At 45.0% G+C, this 23370-nt stretch overlaps 1 protein-coding gene across 4 annotated transcripts in view; it reads left to right on the forward strand.

The window, feature by feature from the left end:
• CRAMP1 (cramped chromatin regulator homolog 1) overlaps positions 1–17577 on the forward strand; it is a 48024-nt gene extending 30447 nt beyond the window's left edge. For 2 of the 4 annotated variants that reach the window (XM_018067579.2, XM_018067581.2), the window contains exons 10-20: positions 273–450; positions 3614–3795; positions 4379–4453; positions 5665–5746; positions 6443–6547; positions 7205–7383; positions 7922–8002; positions 9329–9563; positions 9861–10025; positions 10685–10830; positions 13117–17577. In XM_018067579.2, the coding sequence (XP_017923068.1) occupies positions 273–450; positions 3614–3795; positions 4379–4453; positions 5665–5746; positions 6443–6547; positions 7205–7383; positions 7922–8002; positions 9329–9563; positions 9861–10025; positions 10685–10830; positions 13117–13281 (1593 nt within the window). In that variant the 3' untranslated portion in view covers positions 13282–17577. Of the gene's footprint in view, positions 1–272; positions 451–3613; positions 3796–4378; positions 4454–5664; positions 5747–6442; positions 6548–7204; positions 7384–7921; positions 8003–8318; positions 9564–9860; positions 10026–10684; positions 10831–13116 lie in introns of those variants that run through there. The other 2 variants (XM_018067582.2, XM_018067583.2) reach the window with 2 other exon arrangements.
• The last annotated feature ends 5793 nt before the right edge of the window (positions 17578–23370 follow it).

Raw genomic sequence — 23370 nt, forward strand, 5'->3', positions numbered from 1 at the left:
TTCTATCCTGGGGTCGTCCAGCATAAACTGTGTGAAGGTTGTTGAGTGTTAACCCAATTGTAACATAATAATGATGGTGAGCTGGTGACATCTAACACTGCTGAATAGGTAGGAAGGGAATTTCAGCTGCCCCACAGCCCTGCTAGAAGGTATTGCTTAGTGTCCTGTGAGGTATCCTAGTCAGATTTTAATTTCCAGGTTCCCTGAGTAGAGTGAGTTTCACAAAACATGGTTGTACCAGCGCACAGTGTTCATTTAAGGTGCATTTGCAGACGCCCGAGATGAGCTCCGTTGCCACATCCCCTATCAAGCCTGCTCAGGAGGAGCAGTCCTTGACTCCCCCGGGGAAGGTGATTGCCATCAGCACCAGGAGCCCAGGCTGCGCACGGAATCAGTCTGCCCTTCGCAACAACAAGACTTTCTCTCCTGGTGCTGCTTCCAGCTCCTCAGGTGAGTATTCCCAAAAATCCATTTGAAGAGATCTGCCCATTACTATGTCACATGGTGATGAGAACTTCCCAGTGATGGAACACTGGAAGAAGGACTGTTCTTACTCTCAGGAACTTCACTGTCTGAGAACATTGGTGTCTGTTAAATTTGCTTTAGAATTGTCCTCAATTCAGTTCTGCTTTGAATCTCGAATAATTGTGCACATCAGTAATGCAATTCACAATCCAGGAGGACTCCCCTGAGTTGCTCTTACAGAGTGTTTGTGGGTTTTGGGAGCTGTGTCGTGGTTTAACCCCAGCCGGCCGCTCAGCCCCATGCAGCTGCTCACTTACTCCCCTCTGGTGGGATGGGAGAGAACTGGAGGAGGAGAAGTGAGGAAACTCATGGCTTGAGATAAAGGCAGTTTAATAAGAAATGCAAAAGCCACACAAGCAAAGCAAAGCAAGGAATTCATTCCCCTTTCTCCTGGGCAGGCAGGTGTTCAGCCACCCCCAGAACAGCTGGGCTCCGTCACATGAACAGTTACTTGGGAGGGCAAATGCCATCCCTCTGAATGTCCATCCCTAACTTCTTCTTCCCCCCAGCTTTGTATGCTGAGCATGATGCCAAATGGTCTGGGATACCCCTGTGGTCAGTTGGGATCAGCTGTCCTGGCTGTGTCCCCTCCCATCTCCTCGTGCACCCCCAACCCCCTCGCTGGCAGTGCTGGGTGAGGAGCAGCCGAGGCCTTGAGGCTGTGTAAACCAGGCTCAGCAGTAACCAGATCATCCCTGAGCCATCAACACTGTTTGCAGCACAAATCCAAAACTGCCCCACTGAAGAAAATGAACTCCTTTCCAGCCCAAACCAGCACAAGCTGATGGGCACAGGGTGTGGGATCTCAGGAGAGCATCAGCTCATGGAGCAGGTGACTAAATACATGGTGTAAAGTTTGTTGATAAATAATTACTGAAAATTTCCTGTGCCATCCTGCCATTTTTGGTTTAGATTAGATATTAGGAAGAAATTCTTCCCTGTGAGGGTGGTGAGGCACTGGCACAGGTTGCCCAGAGAAGCTGTGGCTGCCCCATCCCTGGAAGTGTCCAAGGCCAGGTTGGACAGGGCTTGGACCAACCTGGGATAATAGTGGAAGGTGTCCCATGGCAGGAGGTTAGAATTAGATTAGATTTAAGATCCCTTCCAACCTAAATCAGTCTGTGATTCTGTCATTATAATGTACAGAATGATTATGAATTACCTTTTCTTTTACTAGCAGGTACAGCTGCTGTAACCTGTGAGCCCCAGCCATGAAGGCCAAGAATTTCAGTTCTGTGCTTCAGCCCAGTTGCATTGGCCACCAACTGTTTATGACTTTAGGAAAGTCTGTGAAGGTGTTAGGGTTACTGGGACCAATTGTGATTCTTAGGCTGTCCTTTTCACACCCCTGCTGTGAGAAGCAATGGACCAGGTTAACTGGTGCTGTAAAATCTGGTTGGTGCTCTGAGTGGTTTTCATTTAAAATGACATAACAATTTCACCTTTGTCTAAAGCTTCATTGCACTTCTAGGCAAGGTCACACTTACTTAAATATCTAGTAAAAGGCAATAATTTAATAGATCAAACAGATAAATTGCATTTCAGTGAGATCCACAGGCTCAAAGGACTTTTTAAATCTTTTTAAGTCAGACTTGAAATAGAATCAAACTTCCTGAGTTTGCAACATTCATTTTTATGAACATTTATTTTCATGCTTCTCTAATGCCTTGAAATTTTTTTCTGAAGCATTTTAAGCAAGGATAAGGTTCATCCACTGAGGATCCTGGGCAGAAACAGCAAGAAAATAACAGTATTTTTATCTGATCCCCTAGAAACAGAGACCTGTTCTGTTGGAATAGAGCTTCTGTGATTCAAAGCCAAATATAATTGTCCATGTTAGTCTTTGATTTGCACCACTGGGTTACAAGTAGCTCTGTGCTTTAACATATTATTAGGAAGCAGGTTGCCTTTGGTGCAAAGTGGAAAACACAGACTATGTATTCCTGCTTTTGTACGTATCAAAGATGCCACGTTGGCTTCAGCTGAGTGTTTTGGGAACAGAGGAGCAGTACAAGTGTGTTCAGTACAACTGTTATACCCAGTTAACTAGTTCAGCCCTTCAGCAACTCTACCTGGGCCTTGGGGATGCATTCCAGGGTGTCAAAAGGGTAACTGAGTCTGAGATCCCCACCCTGAGTTGGGTTGTTTGGTAGACAAACTGAATCCCTTGTATGAGCCCTGGTAAGGGTGTTCTGAATCTAAAATAGGATTCTCTGTGGTCTGGATTGCAACCTGTAGTATACAGTAATTACTGAGCTCCTTTATATCTTCACACAGTGCTAGTTAATGCCTGCAGTAATTTGGTCAGGCAGGAGGCACAAATTTATGTGTTTCTCTGCATTTAGTTGATTTTTAGGTACATTAGCACACTGAAATTTTAACTAACCTTTGAAAAAAGAATTTAGAGCAGCAGGGTGGAGGTGGCCATTTCGTCTTTTAAACAGGAGGATAATTAAAACCTGCAGATTTATTGGTTCAGTAAATAAAGTTTGATGTTCTTCAGAACACTTCTGAACGCTGTTGCATGTCTCTGCTGTAGTGAGTAAGGAAACCCAGTGTACTGTGTGGAAAGAGGCAGGTCTGCATCCATGAATTACTATGGGAAAAGGGGGGTGGGGAGTGTAAATAAATCATTCATGATGGGTTTGTAATGGATCTGTGTTTGTATTATCTTCCCCTAGGTAAGGAGTGGGGGATATATAGTTTGTTTACTGCGATAGGCCCTCAAGTATTCCTACAAACTGAACAGATAACAGATAAACTGGTTATCACAGTCTGTATGGGGCTGAAAACTGAGGGCTTCAATTCTAGTTACTTTAGCAGTGTAAAATGGCATTTAACCCCCTACTTCCAAGGATTTCAAAGCAAGTGAATGTTAGTGGTATCCCTGTGAAGCGGGTAAATACTGTCGGTTTGCAGGGGGGAAAACTGAAGTATGGAGAGATTCCTGACTTGGGATCACACACAGCTGGTGGCAGAGCCAGAATCCCTAAGTCCCAGCTCTCCCTATGATCCTTCAGTTACTAAAAGTTACTTCCTTTTTTTTTTTTAATTTCATCTCATTTGAATTGCTGTTAAAATCTTCTAGGTTTGAGAAGCCTCCCTAGACCTCTCTTGGTGGCTGGTCCTTCAAGTTCTGGGAGCACTGAGGCCGACAGTGGGCTCTTTGCAGTCCCTACAACCCTGCCCCCCAACAGCCGCCATGGGAAGCTGTTCCTGCCCAGCAAGGAAGCAGAGCTGACCTTCCGGCAGCACCTGGACACCATCAGTGTAAGTGAGGTGACTGAATGGGAAATGCAGCCTGAGCCAGCTTCCAGGAGGTATCGCAGGGATTTTGGGATTTTGGTGCTTCTCATGATGCTCAAGTCTAACGTTGTATTAGCTGAGATGAGTCAGATTTGGACTATATAACTGTGCTTTGAAGTGACATTACCTGTTCAGACCCGAGTCTGAATGCCATCACACAGCCCAGTGAAACTGGTTCACTCTCTAATTAAGTTGCTCCAGCAAATATATTTGCCAGGTTTAGCAAAAACTGATCCCCTTCTGATGTGCAGCTAGTTTTAACACGTATTTAAGTCAAATACAATCTCAGTAAGAACTTCATAGGAAGCTGCAGTAGTTAAGTAGTGAAGTGCCTTTTTTGGGGAGAAAGCTTTATCTCCATAAAGAAAAAATATGTTCTTGGTGGAAAATGTTCTGACTGTTGCAGAAAGGATATTGTACTGTCTGAAACAAACAACAGTATCTTAATTAGAGTCAACTTTACTGACAAACAGAGTCTGGGGGGTATAATTTATTCTGTGTCTGGATGCTTAAAATACTTTGTAATGCATTTCCTGTTCTTGTCCAGATGCAGTCGGACTTCTTCCTGCCAAAGCCCAGGAAGTTAAGGAACAGGCACTTGCGGAAGCCGTTGGTAGTACAGGTCAGAGCAAAGTGTGAATGCCTGTTTTGCTCCCTGAGTAGGTATCAGTAAGGCTAAAGTGATTTGAACCTAATGAAAAATTGAATTTCCCTCATACACCCACTTGAAAAGTGAAGCTGAACATAGAAGGGAACAGACATTTTGGTCTCTGGTGTAACCAACCATGTTACATTCGCTGAATGAGGAATATCAATAACAGCAGAAGTCCAGTGCCTGAGGTGGTTTGGCAGAATAAAAAACCCTCTGTCTGGAAGCAGGTTCTGCTTCCTGGGCCTGCTGGTACTGAGGCAGAGGCAGCGTGTCCCTGTGCTGTCCTGCGCTGGCAGTGTTGGAGCTGGCAGCCCTACTACAGCAAGATCTCCCTTTAGATACTTTTCCTGCTCACTAGTGGCTGTTAAACTGTGGTGGGTATAAACCTCTGTAGTGAAATAAATCATAACACACTTTGAAAGAACAATGATTGCAGGGGAAAAAATGGTGTTTGCAAAGAGACGTATGGAAAAGGTGGCCTGTTGTCGTGGTGCTTTGGCAGCAGACAGGCACTGCCCTCCTTCAGACTGCTGTGATAACCCAGGGAAAAGGCACGTGCCACTGGGACACCATGGACAGGCAGGGAGCAAACAAGAAATCTGAAACCCAAATAATGGAAACTTAGTGGAGAAAGCAAAGTTCCCAAGTACCAATATACCATTTTGTCTCCTCTTCTCTGTATAAGAGTAGGAGACTCAGAAATTACCCCTGGACTAATTTTTTTTATCCTGGGATCTTCAGATCTGTGCAATTCCCTGTTTTTTAAGAGCTCTGAAATACATACAGGTGTCTCATAAATTCACACTTGTTCAATTTTAAGGGAAGATCAGTTTGCACAGAGACTAGGTCCTGTCCTTAAGACCACTGCTGTAATTCTGTGAGAGATTTGAAAAATACTGTAAGTATAATCAGAGAGGAATATAGTTCTAATCAGCATTTCTCTGAGAATTTTTCACGTGGAAATTTTCTCTTGTAGTAGTTTACAGAGAAAATACATTATTCCTATCTGTAACTTCTTTATCAAGAGTACACAGACCTTATTGCTGTGTCTGCTGCGTGGTAGCGATGCCATGGAAATACTCTGCTTATTCTGGATGGTCTCATGAACTTCTGTGCTTTGAAAGATGAGCATTACCCTCTGTGTTTAAATCTTGTTCTGGTTTATTGTTTCTCTCACATAGAGAACACTGCTCCCCAGGCCATCTGGAAATCCGTCCCAGCATGTCTGTTCCTTTTCCATCTTATCCAACTCATCCATTACAGGTGAGTCTGTGTCTCTTTTAGCACTTCTTTGGTCTGAAAAGTGACCCTTAAAACTGCATAAAGGAGTAAGCTCTAAAAAGAGGAAAATGCCCTGTCAAAACAACAGTGTCACCAGCCCACAGGATGATGGGATTGTTCTCCTGGATCATTGTTAAGCAAATCAGGCTTGTGATAGAATTTTTTTCTTCCATTTCCCAATACTGAAAGTAGGGAAGAGCAAGGAGTTCTCAACCAGGAGACAAAATTTGGAACAAATTACTTAGAAATTTTTGTTCTGCAGTGTGTAATCATTTGTCTAGATTTTATATTGGAGTTTCTCTAGTACCTGGCATACTATCTAAATTTCATACAGTATAATCAATCCACTGCCCATGTGTCCTTTTCTGCTGGTACACTCTTGAGTACAGGTGTGGTAGTACAGGTGATCCCCCATCAAAGCCAGCATGAGATTAAGGGTTGTCTTCACTGACAATATGAGAGCAGCCCCAGTAGCACAGCAGCACTTGCTGTTGCGTGTCTGTGGCAAGGCACTGGTTAGTTCACATCATATTTCAGCTCTCTTCCATCATCTCCATCACTTGCATTCCTGGGGCTTGCTGCTGCTTGGAATTTATTTGCTTCCACTGAATTGTGTTGTGCTCTGCTTTAAAGGTGTTAGATTTCATTTGCCTGAGAGGTATTAATCCTTCCCCCTAGGGAGAGGTTCATTTCGGCCAATCCAGTCCTCACTGACTAAAGCTGCTGTTTCTCGTCCAATTGTGCCCAAAGTTCTTCCAACACAGGCCACCAACCATCTGTCTAGTAAGTCATTCCAAATTCTGCAATAAAAGCCGTGCTGGTGCCCCCCAGGCAGATAACTGTCTTGCAACAGAGAGTGGGTCCCATCATTAGAATGCTTAGTGAGGTGAAAACAGCGACTGCCTCTAGGTTTTACCTAGAGGATTATTTGGGATGGAAAGACATTCAGATGTTTGAAGTGGATTTTAAAAGGTCCAGATGAGGTTGACCCTTGTAACAACTTAAGTGTTTTAAATTGAGTCTGTATGGCTGCTAGAGGCAAGGTAATGAAATAAGGCTCTATTGTTTCTAGAGCCCCTCTAGTAACCCACAGGAAACTTCTAGAAATTGCCTAACAAAATACTTACCAATTTGCAGGACAAAAAAGCAAAAATATAGGAGGAAAGGGTGGGGGGAGAACTGGAATGTTTCTCATCTGTTTTTATATACCTGGTAACAGGTTGGAACAGGACAGAAAAGTTAAACCGTTTAGCTAAAAGCAGTGCTCCCGTTGGTGAAGAGGAGATGCTGACCCAGCTGATCAAGTGTTCCCATTGCCACTTTTTATGTGGGTTAAGTTTTGCCTCTGGGTCATTTTAAAAAATCATCTTTTAGAGAATCACAGCAAAGTGAAGAAAAGGCTTGTAATGTGGTTTTTGTTTTTTTTTTGTTTCACACAAGGTGCTATTGACTTGGCAGCTAAAAGTGCTGGCATTATCCCTGGCAGCCCTATGCCTGTCCTGGATGCAGATGGTTTGCCAGGTGTGTCTCCATTGTCACCAGACGCGGTGCCCACGGTGGTGACAGGGCAGGAGCCAGCAGTAGCACATCAGAACGGAAGCTCCATCACCACTGTGGAGGTCAGAGGCTCTTAAATGAGCTTTTTTCAAGTACTTACAAGTGTCTTGCTCTTTCATTGTGTCAAAAAGCTGTATTATAATGACTCCTCTGTGAACTTTCTCCTGGGGCTTGGTGGTAGGCCCTGCTGTCATGGCAAAGCACCCTGTGTTGTGTAGTGCGTATTTGAGGTTGAGGGATCAAACCATCATCTCATTGAGCAGATTTCCATCCTGTAAAGTGGCTTGCAGTTGTGAGTGTTGAACTTGGCCATCCAGAAATCTGGCTTAAAAAAAAAAAGGTGGCATTTCAATAGACTAATTCAGGAGGAAATCTGGCGCAAAACATGGACTTTTAGAGATGTATTTGGAATGGGAACTCTGATTTCTCCTTGCTGTTTCTTTCAAGATACACCTTAGTCCATGTCAGTCCTGGTCACTTTCCCAGGGAGTTGATGGATGGTTTTAAAAGACATGAGATGTATAAAGAGGATAAACCGTGATATGCCGTTGTCCCTTCCCTCCCCAGCTAGTCACTCATGTGGTTTCTGTTGTGTTCCAGGGCTCAGGCCCTGGGTGCCGGGTACCATTCATCAACCTGCCGACACGGCCTGAGCAGGAGGCAGTTCCTGATGGCTTCCAGGTACAGTGTGTGCTGAGAGAACAGTGCCATGGAGTGGGGAATGTTCTGTGAGAACACCACTGGTATTGCTGGTTTAAACCCCACATCCCCAGGTAATTGTGCGCCACTGGCACTGTCTGGTGGGAATGAAATCGCTGGCATCTGAAGAAATTTAAAGAAATTCAGGAAAGCTGCTTAAATATGTGTGAGTGCTGTTCCCTAAAATCACAGTGAGGCTGACAGTGCCTGTCCTGTGAAGGACAAACAGGCTTTACATATCTCTTGGTGGAGCAGAGGAGTTTATGATTGCTGTGCTCTATCTATGAGTGTATTTTAGACATCACAAGGAGAGGTTTCAGCAGCTGGCAGTCCTGCTGCCTGGATGTTGCTGAAGGAGGAATATTAAGACTAAAAGCCCGATTGCAATGCCAGAATCCTGTCCAGAGGATCTCTGTTCTTTGTGCTGGATCCAGTAAGACGTAGACAGATACCTGAAGAGTAACTGTGGCAGCACGTAAGTTGTGGGAGTGTTGCCATCCTGTCCCCAACCTCTCTCTCCAGTGGGATCCAGGACCTAGTGTTGGATACTTAAGCCTCAGAATACAGGCTGTTCTGTTTTCAGTGGAAGCTTTTACCACCCTTCCTGTGACACCTGCATGTGAAAAAGATCAAATTAGTTTGACTGGAGAGCATAAAGTCTTGAGAGGAAAAATTTTTATAGCACAGAAGTTAGGAAGTGAACCTGTGAGACATTTATTGGGGTAATGGGGCCTTGGGTTCTGGTCTTGCTCTCAGGACAGCTGTGTACACTACATCAGAAAAACAAAATTGCAGTTCTGAGATGAGGTAATGAGACTCCTTAAAGATGAGTTGAGTTTTGGGAAGTCTGGCTGTAAAGTGTGAGTAAAAAGTGAGTTATCAGTCTAAAATACCTATATACTCTTCAAGCAGTTACAGGTTTTTGCCTATACAAATACAAATTAATACATATTTCTTAGGAACTCTCTTGTAGATTCATCAAAATTATGTTAATTTCATGATTATACAAAGATGCTTGTTTCTGTTGTGTAGGTGTTTTAAATATTCTTTGGAATGTTTTTTCAGATGAGATTTGGCAGGATACGGGCTGAAGCATATTTGCTCATACTTACAGATATTTTTCATGAAAATAATACAAATTTATTATATAAATAATATATTCCTCTAAATTTAGGAATATTATCTACTGGATTTTTTTTTCCTCTTAAAGTCTGGTTTTAATCTGATATTCAGGAGCTAAGCCGTGCTTTTTAGATTTCCAAGTTCTTCATAAATTTATCAACAATTAACTCTGTTTCTTGTTAACAGGGCACATCAGTCCTTTCTCTACCAGAACTGGCCAAGACTCCTCTCCAGAATGGTCTGTCCACCCCTCCACTGCCCTCATCAGAAGCTTCCAGTACCCGGCTCTCTCCTCCCAATGTTTCTGCTCTCTTGGATATTTCCCTGCCCGGACCACCTGAAGATGTGCTTTCCCAAGGGGAACCTGCCACTCAGATCAGTGATTCCATCATCGAAATAGCCATCAGCTCTGGCCAGTACAGTAAGTCTGAGCTTAACTAAAGTCTGCCTGTCAAGTTAAAAGAAAATCCCAAATCACTGGCATCTTACATGTCAGCAGAAACTTTTCCAGAAAGCAGTTCTTGGGTTGTGGTTTTTTTGTGGGATTTTTTTTTTTTAATATCTGTTTTGCAAATAAAATTCTGTTCTTGGCCTTTATTTTCTAGCATATATGGATGAGGGGCTTGTTGTTTTGTATTCTTTTCCTTTCCAAACAAAAGTTGGTGCAGTGTCCTGTAACTGCATTGACTGAATCAGTGCCCCCTGACATTGGTTACAGGTGAAGGTGTTTCTCTCTCTCCTGCAAAGCTGAATGGCAGTGACAGTTCCAAAAGTCTTCCGTCCCCATCCAGTAGTCCTCAGCAGAACTGGATTGCATCTCCCAGCCACGATCCCCAGTGGTACCCCAATGACTCCACAGACTCCTCCCTCAGCAGCTTGTTCTGTAAGTGTCCAGATGCAGAGAAGTGCCCAAAAAGTGCTTTCCTGTAAAAAAAAAAAAAAAAAAAAAAGGCCACTTTTTATCAGAAGTGAATCCTTTGGAAAATTGTAAACCCAGTAGGATGTTTGTAGAATTATTCCATTATGTCTTGCTTTCATTACTTCTTGCTTTCATTTCCACAGTGTTGCCTTGAATACATTTTATTTCTCTTTGCAAGTTTGTTCCTGAAAAGATCCCGTTGCTAGATTATGACCCATACCTTGTGACAAGTTCTTTGTAGTCTGTTTGGAGCCTGACTCATCAGTTAGGGTGAGGTATTTGGGCTGTTGTGCCAAAACAAAAAGATGCCCTTGGCTTTGCTGCTGGAAAAATAGACCTTGTTGTGTGCTTGGCAAGCACTGTCTCAAAGACATGAGGTCACTGGGTTTGATTGTGGTTTGGTTGTTGGTTTGGGTTTTTTTTTCATTAATATTTCATGGCACCAGTGTAATGAGTGTCCCTACTCTTAGCAGTGTGCTGATGGTGTCCATGCTGGTAACACATCATTTTTAAGAGAAGAAATGGATATCTGTCCTCCATGTCCTACTTCCTCGTCCTTCTCTTTATCCTTCCAATTACAAACACTCAGTGCAGTGACTTACTGATGTGCCTGTTCTTTGTAGCAAGTTTCATCTCCCCGGAGAAGGGACGAAAAATGTTGCCAACTCCTGTTGGGAACACCAGTGGCACCTCCTTACTGGGACCCAGCCTGCTGGATGGGAACTCGCGGGACTCCTTTGTGTCACGGTCTCTGGCAGATGTGGCAGAGGTATGTCAGCAGACTACACTCAGAGCCTGCTTCCTCCTGCAGGGCAGTTACTGGGTACTGTCCATCAGACCCTCCTGAGATACTTCTGTGGCAAAGGCGCTTTGACACCTGTGCTCCAGCTCGGTAAAAGAGCACTAGAGTCATAACAAAGAGATATGTAAAATGACCTGAGGGCACTCGGCATCACAGCTGGTGTGAGAAGCTCTTGTGAGCAGGTTCCTTTTGGTAGGGGAGGTCATGGTCACCTGTTGGACATATTTTTGTTTTGACAGAGAGAGATTTGGTCCTGTTCTGTATGTCCTGCTTTGTAGAGCAGGAACTGAAAGTATTAAAGGTAAGAGAAAGGTTAACAGTGATGCAGCTACAGTACAGTTGGAGGGCTGGTAGGAAAAAGTAAATAAATCCAGAAGGAAGAAACAGGAGATGGCTAATACAAAGTTACCTGAGAGAATGGCAGAAGGTCGTGTGCTGCTGAGTTATTGTCTCTGTTGGCAGAGCTGTCCTTTTGTGTTGAACTCTTTTAAGGCATAGAATGAAGCCCAGCAGTTACTAAGGCTGTGACATGCTTCAGGACAGAGCTCCCTTTCAGAGGGACAGACAGGACGAATGAGCTGCAAGGAATATTATGGAACTCAGCAAGGAAAATGCAAAGTCCTGCCCTGGGAAGGAATAATCCCACAGCAATATGGGCTGGGGACTGGCTGTTTGGGAAGCAGCTCTGCTGCCCCTGGGGATGCTGATAGACACCAGCTGAGTGTGAGCTGGGGCATCTGTGGCACCTGGGGTGATCAACAGTGTCGGGAGCTGTTTTAACAGGAGCATGGCCAGGATACTGAACAAAATGATGATTAACCTGCTCTACTCTGTAGAGTAGTAGAGTCTAATCTATCTGCTGTGAGACCATGTCTGGAATATTGTGACCAGTTTAGAGCACCCAATATAGGAGAGAGAGATTGAGAGAGAGAGAGAGATAGATAAAGATAAACTGGACCAAGTTCATCAGAGGGTCACCAGCGTGATCAGGGGTCAAAGCACCAGTGATGTCTAAAGGCTTCAGGGTGGGAGTGACCCTACTGCCTGCCAGTACCTGCAGTAAGGTCATCAAGGAGATGTAGCCAGGCCCTTCACAAAGTGGTGGTGGGAGGTGGGAGGAATAAGCAAAAGCTGAATTGAAAAAGGTTCAGACTACACCTAAAGGAAAGGTTTTTCACCCTGAGGATAGGCAGGCGGGAAAACGTGTTGCCCAGAGATGTTGTGCAGTGTCTGTCTAAAGAGCTTTCTAGGATTCACATCGATAAAGCCCCAAGTAAACTGGTCTCTCCTCATAGGTGACCCTGCTTTGAGCAAGAGGTTGAACTAGAGACCTCTTCAAGTCCCTTCCAGTCTCAAATATTCTACAATTTACAGTCATTACCTCAGTGCAACATCACATACCTTGTAACTTCTTGGGGACTTGCCCTTATGGAAGGAACATGTAATTCCTCCATTGCCCTTTGGATTTGGAAAAGGAGGTTCTGTACAGACCTTTTAACTGGGAGCTGCAGTGAACTCATGCTGATTTAGTGTGTCTTTGGCTGTTTCAGACCCTGATATTGCAGACCTTGATATTACCAGCTGCCTTTAGAAGAAAATGGGGTTAGCCTCTGTGTTAGGCACACCAGAGCAGTTGTGAGAGAGGTGGGCTTGTGTGGGTCTTCAGAGAAAGCAAGTATTTAAAATGGGTTTAGTGATGGCAGAATTTTGAATGACTTTTTATTAAGTGTCCTGCAGAGTCAAGTTTTATTTACAAACACGGTTTGTAAATAAAAGAGGTAATGTCTTTAGAGCATCTACCTATGCACCTTAATGCTGAGGTAAGGTCCACTGAGACTATGGGTGGTTGGGTTTTTAAGAAGCTTCCATTTAGCTGTGGATAAGAGCTGTTCTCTAACTCAGCTCAGGTAGGATGAAGTGTATCTTTCATACGAGGTGAGGCTGGGAAGGAGGCTGAGAGAACCAGACTCTTCTCAGGACAAGAGGCAGCAGGCAAAATTTGAAACGTGAAATTCTACCTGAACACAAGAAAACTATTGTGAGGTGGTCAAACACAGAAACAAAGTATCCAGAGAGTTGTGGCATCTTCATTTGTGGAGGTACTTGGCACCTGCCCAACTACATGCAGGGCAGCCGGTTCTTGAGTGAGATGGTTGGATAAAATGCTCTCAAGATGTCCTTTCCAACCTCAACAGTTCTGTGATTCTGCAAAATTTCCACTGACATGTAGGTCATCTCTTCTGTCTCTTCTAGGTGGTGGATTCCCAGCTGGCCTGCATGATGAATGAGAACAGCATAGATTACATATCCCGGTTTAATGACCTTGCCCAGGAACTGTCGATACCTGAGCCAACTCGCAGGGAGATCCTGTTTGATGGAGGAGGTGGTGGTCCCCCAGTTGGGGACCTCTCTCAGTGAGGCTGTGACCAGCAGGCTGGTGCAGACTGTTAGGCTGAGCTGGAGCTTGCATCGCTGGATCTTGATGAGGGTGGGTTGGAGAGCAGCAGCTGAGGCCCAGTTGTCCCTGTCCTGTGTGCTTTTTTCTAACAGAGAAGCATTGGCTTCAAAGGTCTGAAGAAGTACTTCCAAGTCCTGGAATGTGCAATATATGGGGAGCAACAAAACATGGAATAACATTACATGTGTCCCTGCATCAGTGATGTAAGATGGCAGGTTTGTGAGACAGTCCTGGACTTGTACTTTGGAATGGCCTAAGCAAATGGCTCAAGAAGGGAAGGGATTGCCACAGGCTCCCCTACATGAATTATTGTTTGAGTAGTGATCAAAATGCCGTGCTTTCGGATCCGCGTGGAAGTTGTGGAGGATGAAGGGTAGGGGTGGGTAGGGGAACCATTGTGCATCTTGAGATGTCCTAGTTGGCACTCTTCTTATCAGTCAGTCAAACTGAAGTTCTTGCACTCTGCCCAGGGCACTGCCACTCCTCGATGCTGTTCCTACAGACCGTTCTGTTTGTTTGGCTGTTTGACCATTCCAGCAGGGCTCACTCCTGCTTGCCTGTTTGGTAGGGGAGCTCTGGTCCACCCTCCTCCCACACTGCATGGATCCTCTAGTTTTTAAACCCCATCACGTCACAACCATCATCACCCTGACTACACTCACATTCTTCACCTTTGAGACTCTTCAGCACATTGCACAGTTCACCTTGTGAGTGGGGAGAGTGCTTTCCTGCTTTCCCCAAAGAACGGTTGCTTTTTAAGTCGGGAAACACTGCAAAAGAGCTTACACTAGGAAAGCTGTGTCATAATTACTCTTGGCTTTGCTGGAAACCTGTAAATATTGCCATCTTTCTTCACAAAAACTGAGGATTTACCTGGGAGAGGAAATAGGAAAGAATATTGTAATGTGTAGGAACAAATACTAGGTTAACGCTAAAGTGGTTAAGATCAGTTTTGTGTCATGAAGAGGAGAGGTGTCAAATCCTAGCTTAATCCCTTAGTCCTTCCTTATTTCCTCCTTGCTCTGTGAATTCCAGGTGCTCTGTATACCTCAGGGCATCATTCTTCATTACAGTCACTCCCAGGCATGAGTGGGTCTGGCACTCCCTCTCTGAAATCCCTATGCATTTAATGTTGTGTTTTACTGTAGGAAGGACCCAGATCCTGATTGCAGTGGGTTCAACAGGATATCAGGTAACTTTCTGGAGAGCTGGTTGTCCGTCAGTTCTAGCTTTGTAACTCAGGAGACTTTTCCTATTTCCTTTCTTGCCAGTCCTGAGCGAGAAAACCCTTGTTGTGCCCCTTTTTTAAGCACTTGTCTGCTTCTCCGGTTAGAGAATGTCCCTTGGCTGGTTTGAGTAGCTCTTAATTTATCCAAGGGGCTGCTCCTATATAAACCTCAACTTTGTATTATTAATAAATAAGCAAACCTTCTCCATCCTTTAGGCTGTTATCAGGGGTTCATTTCCCAACTTGCACTATACTTGGTAGATGTAGTTCTGCCTGCCTTTAGCTACTTGTACAAGGAATTTCTTTGACTGGGAGTCTCTTGTAACCTTGCTCATAATGCACTGACTGTGTTTGTTGTTTGCCCAGTCCCTTCACCCTGCTTTAGGCAGATGATTTTTAGCTGCTCTGGAGTTGGCCTTATGTTTTCTGTCTTTAGGAGAAAATGGAACAAGTTTTCTGATGCACTTTTTGTGTGGCCCAGAGCAACCTTCCTGTTTCACTCAGAAAGGTGTGAGATTTGGATGACATTCCAAGAGCCCACGTACCAGGTTGCTGCATTCTGCTCTGTGACACAGGAGCCACCCAGTGTGTAAACCCAGCATGAGTACAGTTGGATGTTGCCAGCAGGAGGACACACCTCTATCACTAGTAAGGGGGAAGGTCATGACTAGAAGAAAGGAGAAGTTCATAGCTGTGGGCTGACTTCCCACCCTGACTGTAGGTCCTGTAAGACACTGAGTCCTTCTGTCATTATTTCTCCTTCATTATTCTTACAGACCCTTGTTTGATGCAATTATCAGGAAATCACATGAACCTGGAATAGGAAAAGTTGAAGGCTGTCACAAAAATGAATGCTGTGGCCTGTTTCGTTCTGAGCATTCCCCTTTGGTATGGAGAGGACACCGCCTTAATATCAAGAGTCATTCCCACTAGAAGTTCTCAGTTTTCCTTGGAGTTGATCTGTATTTTGGTCCAGGCTTTCCCAGGTTGTTTCCTCTTGGCTTTGGGTCTTTACATTACTCATGCTGATTTTCCTGTATGCTATGTCTCAAAAAATCCTTCAGATTTGCAGGACAAAAGTAGAGGGCACCTTCTGTGGCTGTGGATTACAGAATATGCAGGAGGAAATGTGATGTGTTCTAATCAAGTACTGTATAAAAAGAACTATGAACTCTCATTCTTAAATTTCTAAATACCACAAGACCAGCATGAGGGTCTCCAGTGTATTTGTATCTTGACAAACTTTTTATCTTCCCTACTGACGCTGGCAGTGCAGCGGCTGTGACAGTGGATTTGGCTCTGCTGCACCTGCAGCCAAAATGGAGAGCAGAGCACTCCATCCAGATCTGGGAGGGCTTTTTTTTGTGCCACAGGGAGCTGTCAGCTCCTGCTCAGCCCACTCAGTTCCCAGGGGGGAAGGACACAATTGCAGAATGAAGGCAGCAGAAGTGGCTATTTTTGATGATGCCAGAAAACTTTAATACCTTGAACCTTTGCAAGTGGGCATGGACCACCCAGTAGTAACAGAGTGGAAATGACACGGGTTGGTTCTGCACTCAGAGCGTTGGGGTTAGAAATGTGTTTGGCATCCGTCCCTTAAAAGTTGGCATTATGAAGTTCAGAAATTGAGTTCAGAAATGAAATGCTTTGCAAACTTCAGTTTAAGAATGAAGCCCTTTTAGGACAAGTCTTACCAGGGAAAAAATTAACAATAATTGAGATCATTGTGGCAATTCTGAATTGATGCAGAATTTGTTACCCTTCCTATGTGAAAGGCCACTTAAACACATCTGTGATCTGACCAGCTCTAGATTTTAGGTGGCTGTGCTTTACAATAGTAGTCATCATCAGTTTGTGCCTGAGACAAAGTGAAAAACTGGGGGGTGTATCCACACACACACATAAGTACGTGTGTGTGGGAGGGGTGTTTTTTTGTAAAACTGAAGACTTTTTCAATTCTAATTATTTCAGCTTCTCCACCAGCAGTAAGAAAATCTGTATATGGGACAATGTCAGCTTAAGCAAAATCCAAGCAAGTGACAGTGAAATGGCCATGGGATTGTTTCTGAGGTACTGCGAGGTGGTGGAGAGTATTGTTTCCAGGGCACTGTGAGGTGGATGTTGGAGAGGACAAATGGACACTAACAGCCTCCAGGTCTAGGCTTTTCCCTCTCAGTGATTATCATCAGGCAGTTCTGAGTAGCTGATGAGGTGAATGGCAGAAGCGTCAGTGTCTGTTGTCACAGACAGGGGTTGGGTCCACCTGGTCATGCACACACTGACGGAGGTTCTGCTGGGCGTTGCATCCTGATCACCTACACAATCCATGTTATCCCATATCACTAAATTTACTAAGCATAGGAATACTAATTGTTTTTCATTTGGCATTGTTCAGCCTTTTTCTGACACCCCCCTATATTTCTAAATTGAATTACGTGGCTTGAATCAAATCTAACCTACAAAGACATCTCATTTACCGACTGCAGAGTGGAAATTCAGTTGCATTTTGTTTTCTACACTCAGACTTCAGATGCATTTATAAGGAAAGTACTGCACTTTTTTTTAACCTTTTCAAACCTTTGAATCTGTTAATTTCACAGCAATTTGTAAATGTTAACTAAGCGAAACCTTGGCAAGCACTACGGCAATAAGTTATCATTAATTATTGAAACATGATAACTGCTTTAGAGCTTATGGTTCTGGCAGCAAAATTTAATGCTGTTTCTTTTAATAATAGTTAAGCCATATCATCTAAGGTTTCTGGCTTGTTTGAGATGTGAATTTGTTTTATAGATTATAAATATACCTATATAGTGTATGTATAAAGCAGAATGCCTGTCCTTACTGATTATTTTTTGTACCATATTGTAAATTATATTATTTATTCTTTACCAATTTTGGAAAAAGGTGTTTTGGTTATTTAATATAATATACAAAAGCTGTTAAACTTCCTCTGTTTAAATTTCCAATTCAACTTGTAAAGCTGTTTTTATTCTTGTGCATAAATACATACTAATACTTGGTCTAACTTACGTCCAGTGTGTTCCTTGCTGTTCATGCCCTCTTAGATTTTTCCATTTAACCTTTATTTACTTCATATTGGGGGGGGGGGGGGCTTAAATTTGTCTATAAGGCCAAGCCTTCAAATGTGAAATTCTAGTTGCATAACTAGTGGCATAACTCCCATTGGCATCTCCCATCCCAGAATTTTAGTGCTTCTTACCATGGGCAGAGAAGGTTTTGGTTGTTTGGGTTTTTTTGTTTGATAGCTTCCATTCTCAGTAGCATCTTCTCATGGTGAGTGTCAGAAAGGTGGCAAAGAGGACTGGCTGTCCTGAATGGCCTGTCTTGGGCCATGGGCACCAGTAACAAGGAGGAGAAAGAGGGAAAAACAAACAAACCACACCAGAAAAATCCCAACTACCACCACGAAAAAAGGTACAATAAAAGGGTAGTGTATATCTTGGGGTTTGGTTTGGGTTTTTTTTCCACTGACAGCTTCAGATAAGCAGGAACTCAGCTGTGGAAGTTGGTTTTAGGCCATCATGTTTTATAAAACCACTACCAGAAACACCTTTTTACCCCAGGACACTCAGGAACAGGAAGCCCAAAGAGGATTGTACACCTTTAGCATTTTGGTCTCTGTAACATACAAAGGCAGCTTTAACATTGCATTGAGAAACTGCAAGTGTGTTCTTGATAAGAAATGTTCTGAAAAGCTCAACAAAAGCCTTATCAGTAATATTTTGAGGCTTCCTTCCCATCCAAAGAGTGAGGACTTGTCTCTCCCATCTGTTCACTGAGAAAACTGGGCTATGACCAGGTTTGAGCTCTTTCTATGCAGCTTCTCCCCTCCACAGACTGCGAGCCTTCAGCAGGATAAGAGACCTTTAAATCTTTTCCACCTTATGTCAAGGCTGGTACTGAATCTTTTCTCACAAATGAGCTAATTTTGCCCTTAATGACTAAAACTGAAGACTAAAAAAATAATGAGTCAGAAGAGTGGCAAAGCAAGAAATTAAAGCGAGACATTGCAGTGAGAGTACATATTTTGGTGCTTTTTTGTTTGGTTTGGTTGGGTTTCTTTAATCCTTTGAGACAAAAGTATGCTGCTAAATTTATGCCTCTAAATTTACTTGGCATATATATGGAAAGCTGTGGAGCCATGAAATGAAACCTTCAGCTGAAAGTGTTGGCCTTTTTGGCCCCCAGGGCACTGTGCTCGTCAGGGACAGGTAGTTGTCCACCAGGACCCCCAGGTCTTTCTGTGCAGAGTTGCTCTCCAGCAGATCCCTCCCCCTGCCTGTACTGGTGCCTGGAGTTGTTTCTCCCCAGGTGCGGGACCTGCATTTGCCCTTGTGGAATTTCAGATGGTTCCTGTCTGCCCATCTCTCCAGCCTGTCAAGGTCCCTCTGAAGGGCAGCACAGCCCTCTGAGGTATTAGCCACTGCTCCCAGCTTTGTGTCATCAGCAAACTTGCTGCCCCTTCATCCAACCATTGAGGAACAAGTTAAACAACACTGGGCCCTGCATAGAGCCCTGGGGGACACCACTAAGTGACAGGCTCCAACCTGACTCTGTACCAGTGATCATGTCCCTCTGGGATCTACCACTCAGCCAGTTCTCAATCCAGCCCACTGTCCGCTCAACCAACTCACACTTCTTGCCTATGAGAATATCGTGAGGGGAAAGTGAGGTGGGTGAAAAAGGATTTTGCTTTCTTCTTCGAGTATGGACTACTATCCATTCCGCTTTTCCTTCACAGCTGGTATCTGCTCCTTGCTGGGGGATGGACAGAGGATCCCCTTGATCTGAAGTTGTTCCTGGTGGCTGCTCCTGTCTTAGGGAGGCCAGAGGAGAGTGTCTCCCTCTTTGATTCTCTAAAACTTCTCAACCTTTCTGCTTTGTCTCGTAACTCTGCTTCCAGGCTGAGCAGTTCATCCGCCTGCTCACATCTGCTGCCATCTCTGTACAATCCACCGAGAGGTTCAGGCAATCCCTACGGCCTGAAGCCCGGGCGGCTACATGGCTTTTGGCATGTTTTGCATGTCTTTTGGGGAGCTCTGCCTGGGTCGCCGCATCTTTTTTGGTGAGTTTCGAGGACTTGGTTCCCTGCCGAGAGGGGAAACATATTTGAGCTCCCTCAGTAAGTGTAATGACCAGCAACTGAGTAAACTGCCTGTGCTGCAGCGCCCTGGTGCCCTTCCCGCTCCGCTCCCTGGAGCCCGTTAAATCTCCCGCGGATGTTCCAGGCATCCTGTTCGGCTGCCGAGAGCTGCGGGGCCCGGGGCTGCTACTCGCGTGTCCCTGAGCTCGGGGACGATGCCGAGAGGCAGTGAGTCGCGAAGTCCTCTCTGAGGGTATTCCGTATGATGATCTTCCCTCCTGGTCTCTGCTCTGCCCCGGCGGTTCCAGGTGAAATGCCTGCGGGGCTGAGGCACCGACCAGGCCCCTACGCGCTGCCGCAGGCCCTCAGCGGACACAGCGGCCCTGGCCCGCCCGCCGCTTTAAATGCCCTCCCGCTGCCCGCCCCCGCCCGTCTTTTAAACCAATTGGCTGCGCAGTTTTGCCCTGACGGACGCGCGAATGTAGTCAATAGAAGGCAGCCAGGAGGTATCATGGCGTCGGCTTGTTTTCAAGCTTCCCCCCTCCACGGGGCCGACCAGGGGGGCGGGCATTGAGGGGTGGGCGGGCCGCGTTCGATAGGTTGTTGGGTTGTTGATTGGGCAGCTACTCCAGCCAAGCGCGAGGCGGGCGGGTCCGCCGGTTGCTCCCCGGCGCTGGGCGGAGCGGGGCGGGGCAGCGGAGCCCGCCGAGGGCCACATGTTCCAGGGCGGCGAGGCCGAGCCGGCAAGCCTAAGCCCAGGTTTCGGTAGCGGGGAGGTCGGGTGGGGAGGAGAACCGCTGGCGGGCGGAGCCCGCGGCGGGGCTTTAATTCGCGTCGCGGGGGTGCGGCGCTCGGCTGAGGGACGGGGGGGTGCTGGCTGAGGGGGGTCGTCTATGTCGCGTTGCGACGGGGCCTCTTCGTCCCGTCCTGGCAGTGCCGGGGCCTGCGCAGGGCCGGTGCCCCCGTCCTCAGTGTCCCCTGTGCCGCACCCCGGGCTGGGCCCGGGGGGGCGAGCCGCCGCGTTGCGCCCCGGGCGGGCCGCCCGAGCTGGCAGCGCCTGCGGCTTCAGTTGCGGCCCGGCCCTGGAGCTCCGGTTGAGGCGGGCCCCGGGGAGGGCGCGGCTGCTCCGTGAGGCTGTGAGAGGGAGGATCCAGCACAAACGCCGGCTTGTTTCCGCCCTGCGAAGTTGAAATATATTGTTATATATTTGGAGGAGGGCAGATCTCCCGAGTACTGCAGGGAGCGAGTGCACTGATTAACCCGTCTGTGAGGCTGTGGCGTGCGGGAGGGAGGGAAGGAAGGAAGGAAGGAAGGGTTTGGGAATTGTGTAACAATGCTTTACGTTTACCTGGGTTCTAGTCTCTCTGAGCTGTGACCTGGTTGGAAAAGACTTTTGAGGATGCTCTGCCCTTGGTATGGTCCCTGGGAAGCCTCTGTTCTCACGGGACCTTTGAAACCACGTTTAAGGTATAAACTGGGCAGGGCTGGACTGCAGCCCGTTGTAAGGTGTTAGTTAACAGCGAGCAAAGGGGGTGTCACAGCTTTGTCCCAGCGGCGTGGGGTGTGTTCGTGGCTCCTGGGAGCAAAGATGGAGCCACCCACAGCTCGGTACCAGGTTTAAGGTACACTGTGTCCACAGCTTGTTCTGTTCATTCCCTAAACAAAAGTTTATTTAGTGGGAATGCAAATCCTTTTGCAGTTCTTGATATGTAGAAGTTTCTCTGTTTAAAACTGAGCCTAATTCCAAATCCCTGCAGTGACTACAAACACTTGTGAAAGTGGGAAAAAAAAACAACTCATCCTAAGATGAAAATCTTTCTGAGGACATTTTGCATTTTGAGAACGTCAAAATTGCTGTTAGAAATAAATGATGCTAAAAAGATTTTAAATGAAACCTTTCACTTAAATAATTGTCCAGTGAGATGTGTTTCCAGTGATCCTGCTAATGTGCCCGACAATAGAGCAAACATCTGGTTTGCTGAATCAAATTAACTGCCTGGTTTTATTTTATTAAACTTTAATAATGACACTTTGTGTTTTTAAGGAAGCTTTGCTTTTCCAAAATGAAACAAGGGATTGCATGTCTAAGAGTTTCTAAAAGCAAAGCAGGACAGATTTGTATCATTCTGCTGTTACACGTGGTAAAGAAGCATTGCTTAAACTTACCCTCAATTCATCCTGTTTTACTTCTGTGTTAGAACTGTCTGAAAACTGGTGGGAGCTCAGTGTTTAACTTTCAGGCAGAACTAAAAAAAATATGTATTTATTTATGTAGAAGGTGTCTTGAAGTAGTGGATAAGTCTTGCACCCCTTCCATAGGTTGGCTGAAAGGTTCAATGAGGAAAGCGCATTCAAATTCAAGTATGTTCAAATGTAGAGAGGAAAAAAAGCTCAGAAGAACTAATTAAAATTCTTCAAATCTACCAGAAGAGAACAAAGCAATTAGTAGAGGCTTTCAAACTTGCAGGGTAGGGCTCTTGATTTAGCTATTCTAGATGAATTGGCAGACTTCTGTTTTGCTGGAGAGGAGGGGGAGAAAGGCAGATTTAGATTTCATAGAAGACAATTTTATTATTTTTTTTTACTGCTTAAAAAGAAAACACCTTCCCTTCTGCCCTTCTCCCAAAGGAAGAAAGACCCAACATACCTGGCTACAAGACACAAAAATGTCTCTGTAAACCGACATAATACCAACGTAAACTAAAATGACTATAAAGTATAAACTGAAGTTACTATGCAGTGCGTGTTGGATTTCCATGTACTCTGCTGAAGCAGCTCACACTGGCTCACTGAGCTTGGTGGGGTTCACAGGCAGAATCTGATTTTCTTATTTGCTATGGGGGGACTTCATGTCCCACTCTGGTCTAGAACTGAGTGCACAGGAGTACAAGGAGCCAGTAGTGCTCTAGAGACTCCACAGCAGGAAAATAGCTTTGTATTCTCCTACGTTTTTGGCTGAAGGGAAGGAGTGCAAAGCCCTGTCCCCTTTGCTGTCACCAGCTGGCAAACTTTGTTGCTGTACTCAAGATTGTTTTTGGTAATTCCTGTGAATGACTTAGTTATCTGACTTGGCATTTGTTAGAATTTTATGAACCTGGTGTCACAGTCACTTGAAAGTTTATGGAATGCTTGGAAGGTTCTCAGCATTTAGAGGTTTCTGAGATTGAGGTGGCAAATGCACTTTGTGTATGTAGAGTTATTTTGGGTGATGCTGGCAGGAAAGGTCGCTTGTGCTGATTTCCAAGTGCTTCATAAGCACCACTAGTGATGCCTCTGGCTTATTCATTGAACAGTAGGGTGTTCTTAGTGTGGATACTGAGCTGAAAATGGGAGGACAATATAAGATTAATCAATGTTGGATTTCTTTTGATGCTTAATTCAGTTTGTTTACTGAATAAGCAAGACTTTCAATCTTAAAATGGTGTTTCTCTAGAATTTTCTTTTACAATAGATCTTAAAACACGTTACAGGAATGAGAAGTAATTATGAGTGGTTGTTATTCTTACACCAAAAAAGTCTGAATGTAGTTATTTTGTTATTCCCCTCTATGCTTGTAGGCATGTGTTAAGCAAACAGCATGGTAAAGGGAGTGAATCTGTGGTGCAAGAGACTCCAGCCAAATAAATAACACTTTTCTTCCTTTCAATCTCTTTACTCATATACTGAGTATACTTGGAATGCAAGAGAGACTAGATGCATTTAAAAAAAGTATCT

This window comes from Manacus vitellinus, unplaced genomic scaffold, assembly GCF_001715985.3.
Source record: "Manacus vitellinus isolate BGI_N305 unplaced genomic scaffold, ASM171598v3 scaffold_12_pilon, whole genome shotgun sequence".
In the NCBI taxonomy this organism is placed as follows: domain Eukaryota; kingdom Metazoa; phylum Chordata; class Aves; order Passeriformes; family Pipridae; genus Manacus; species Manacus vitellinus.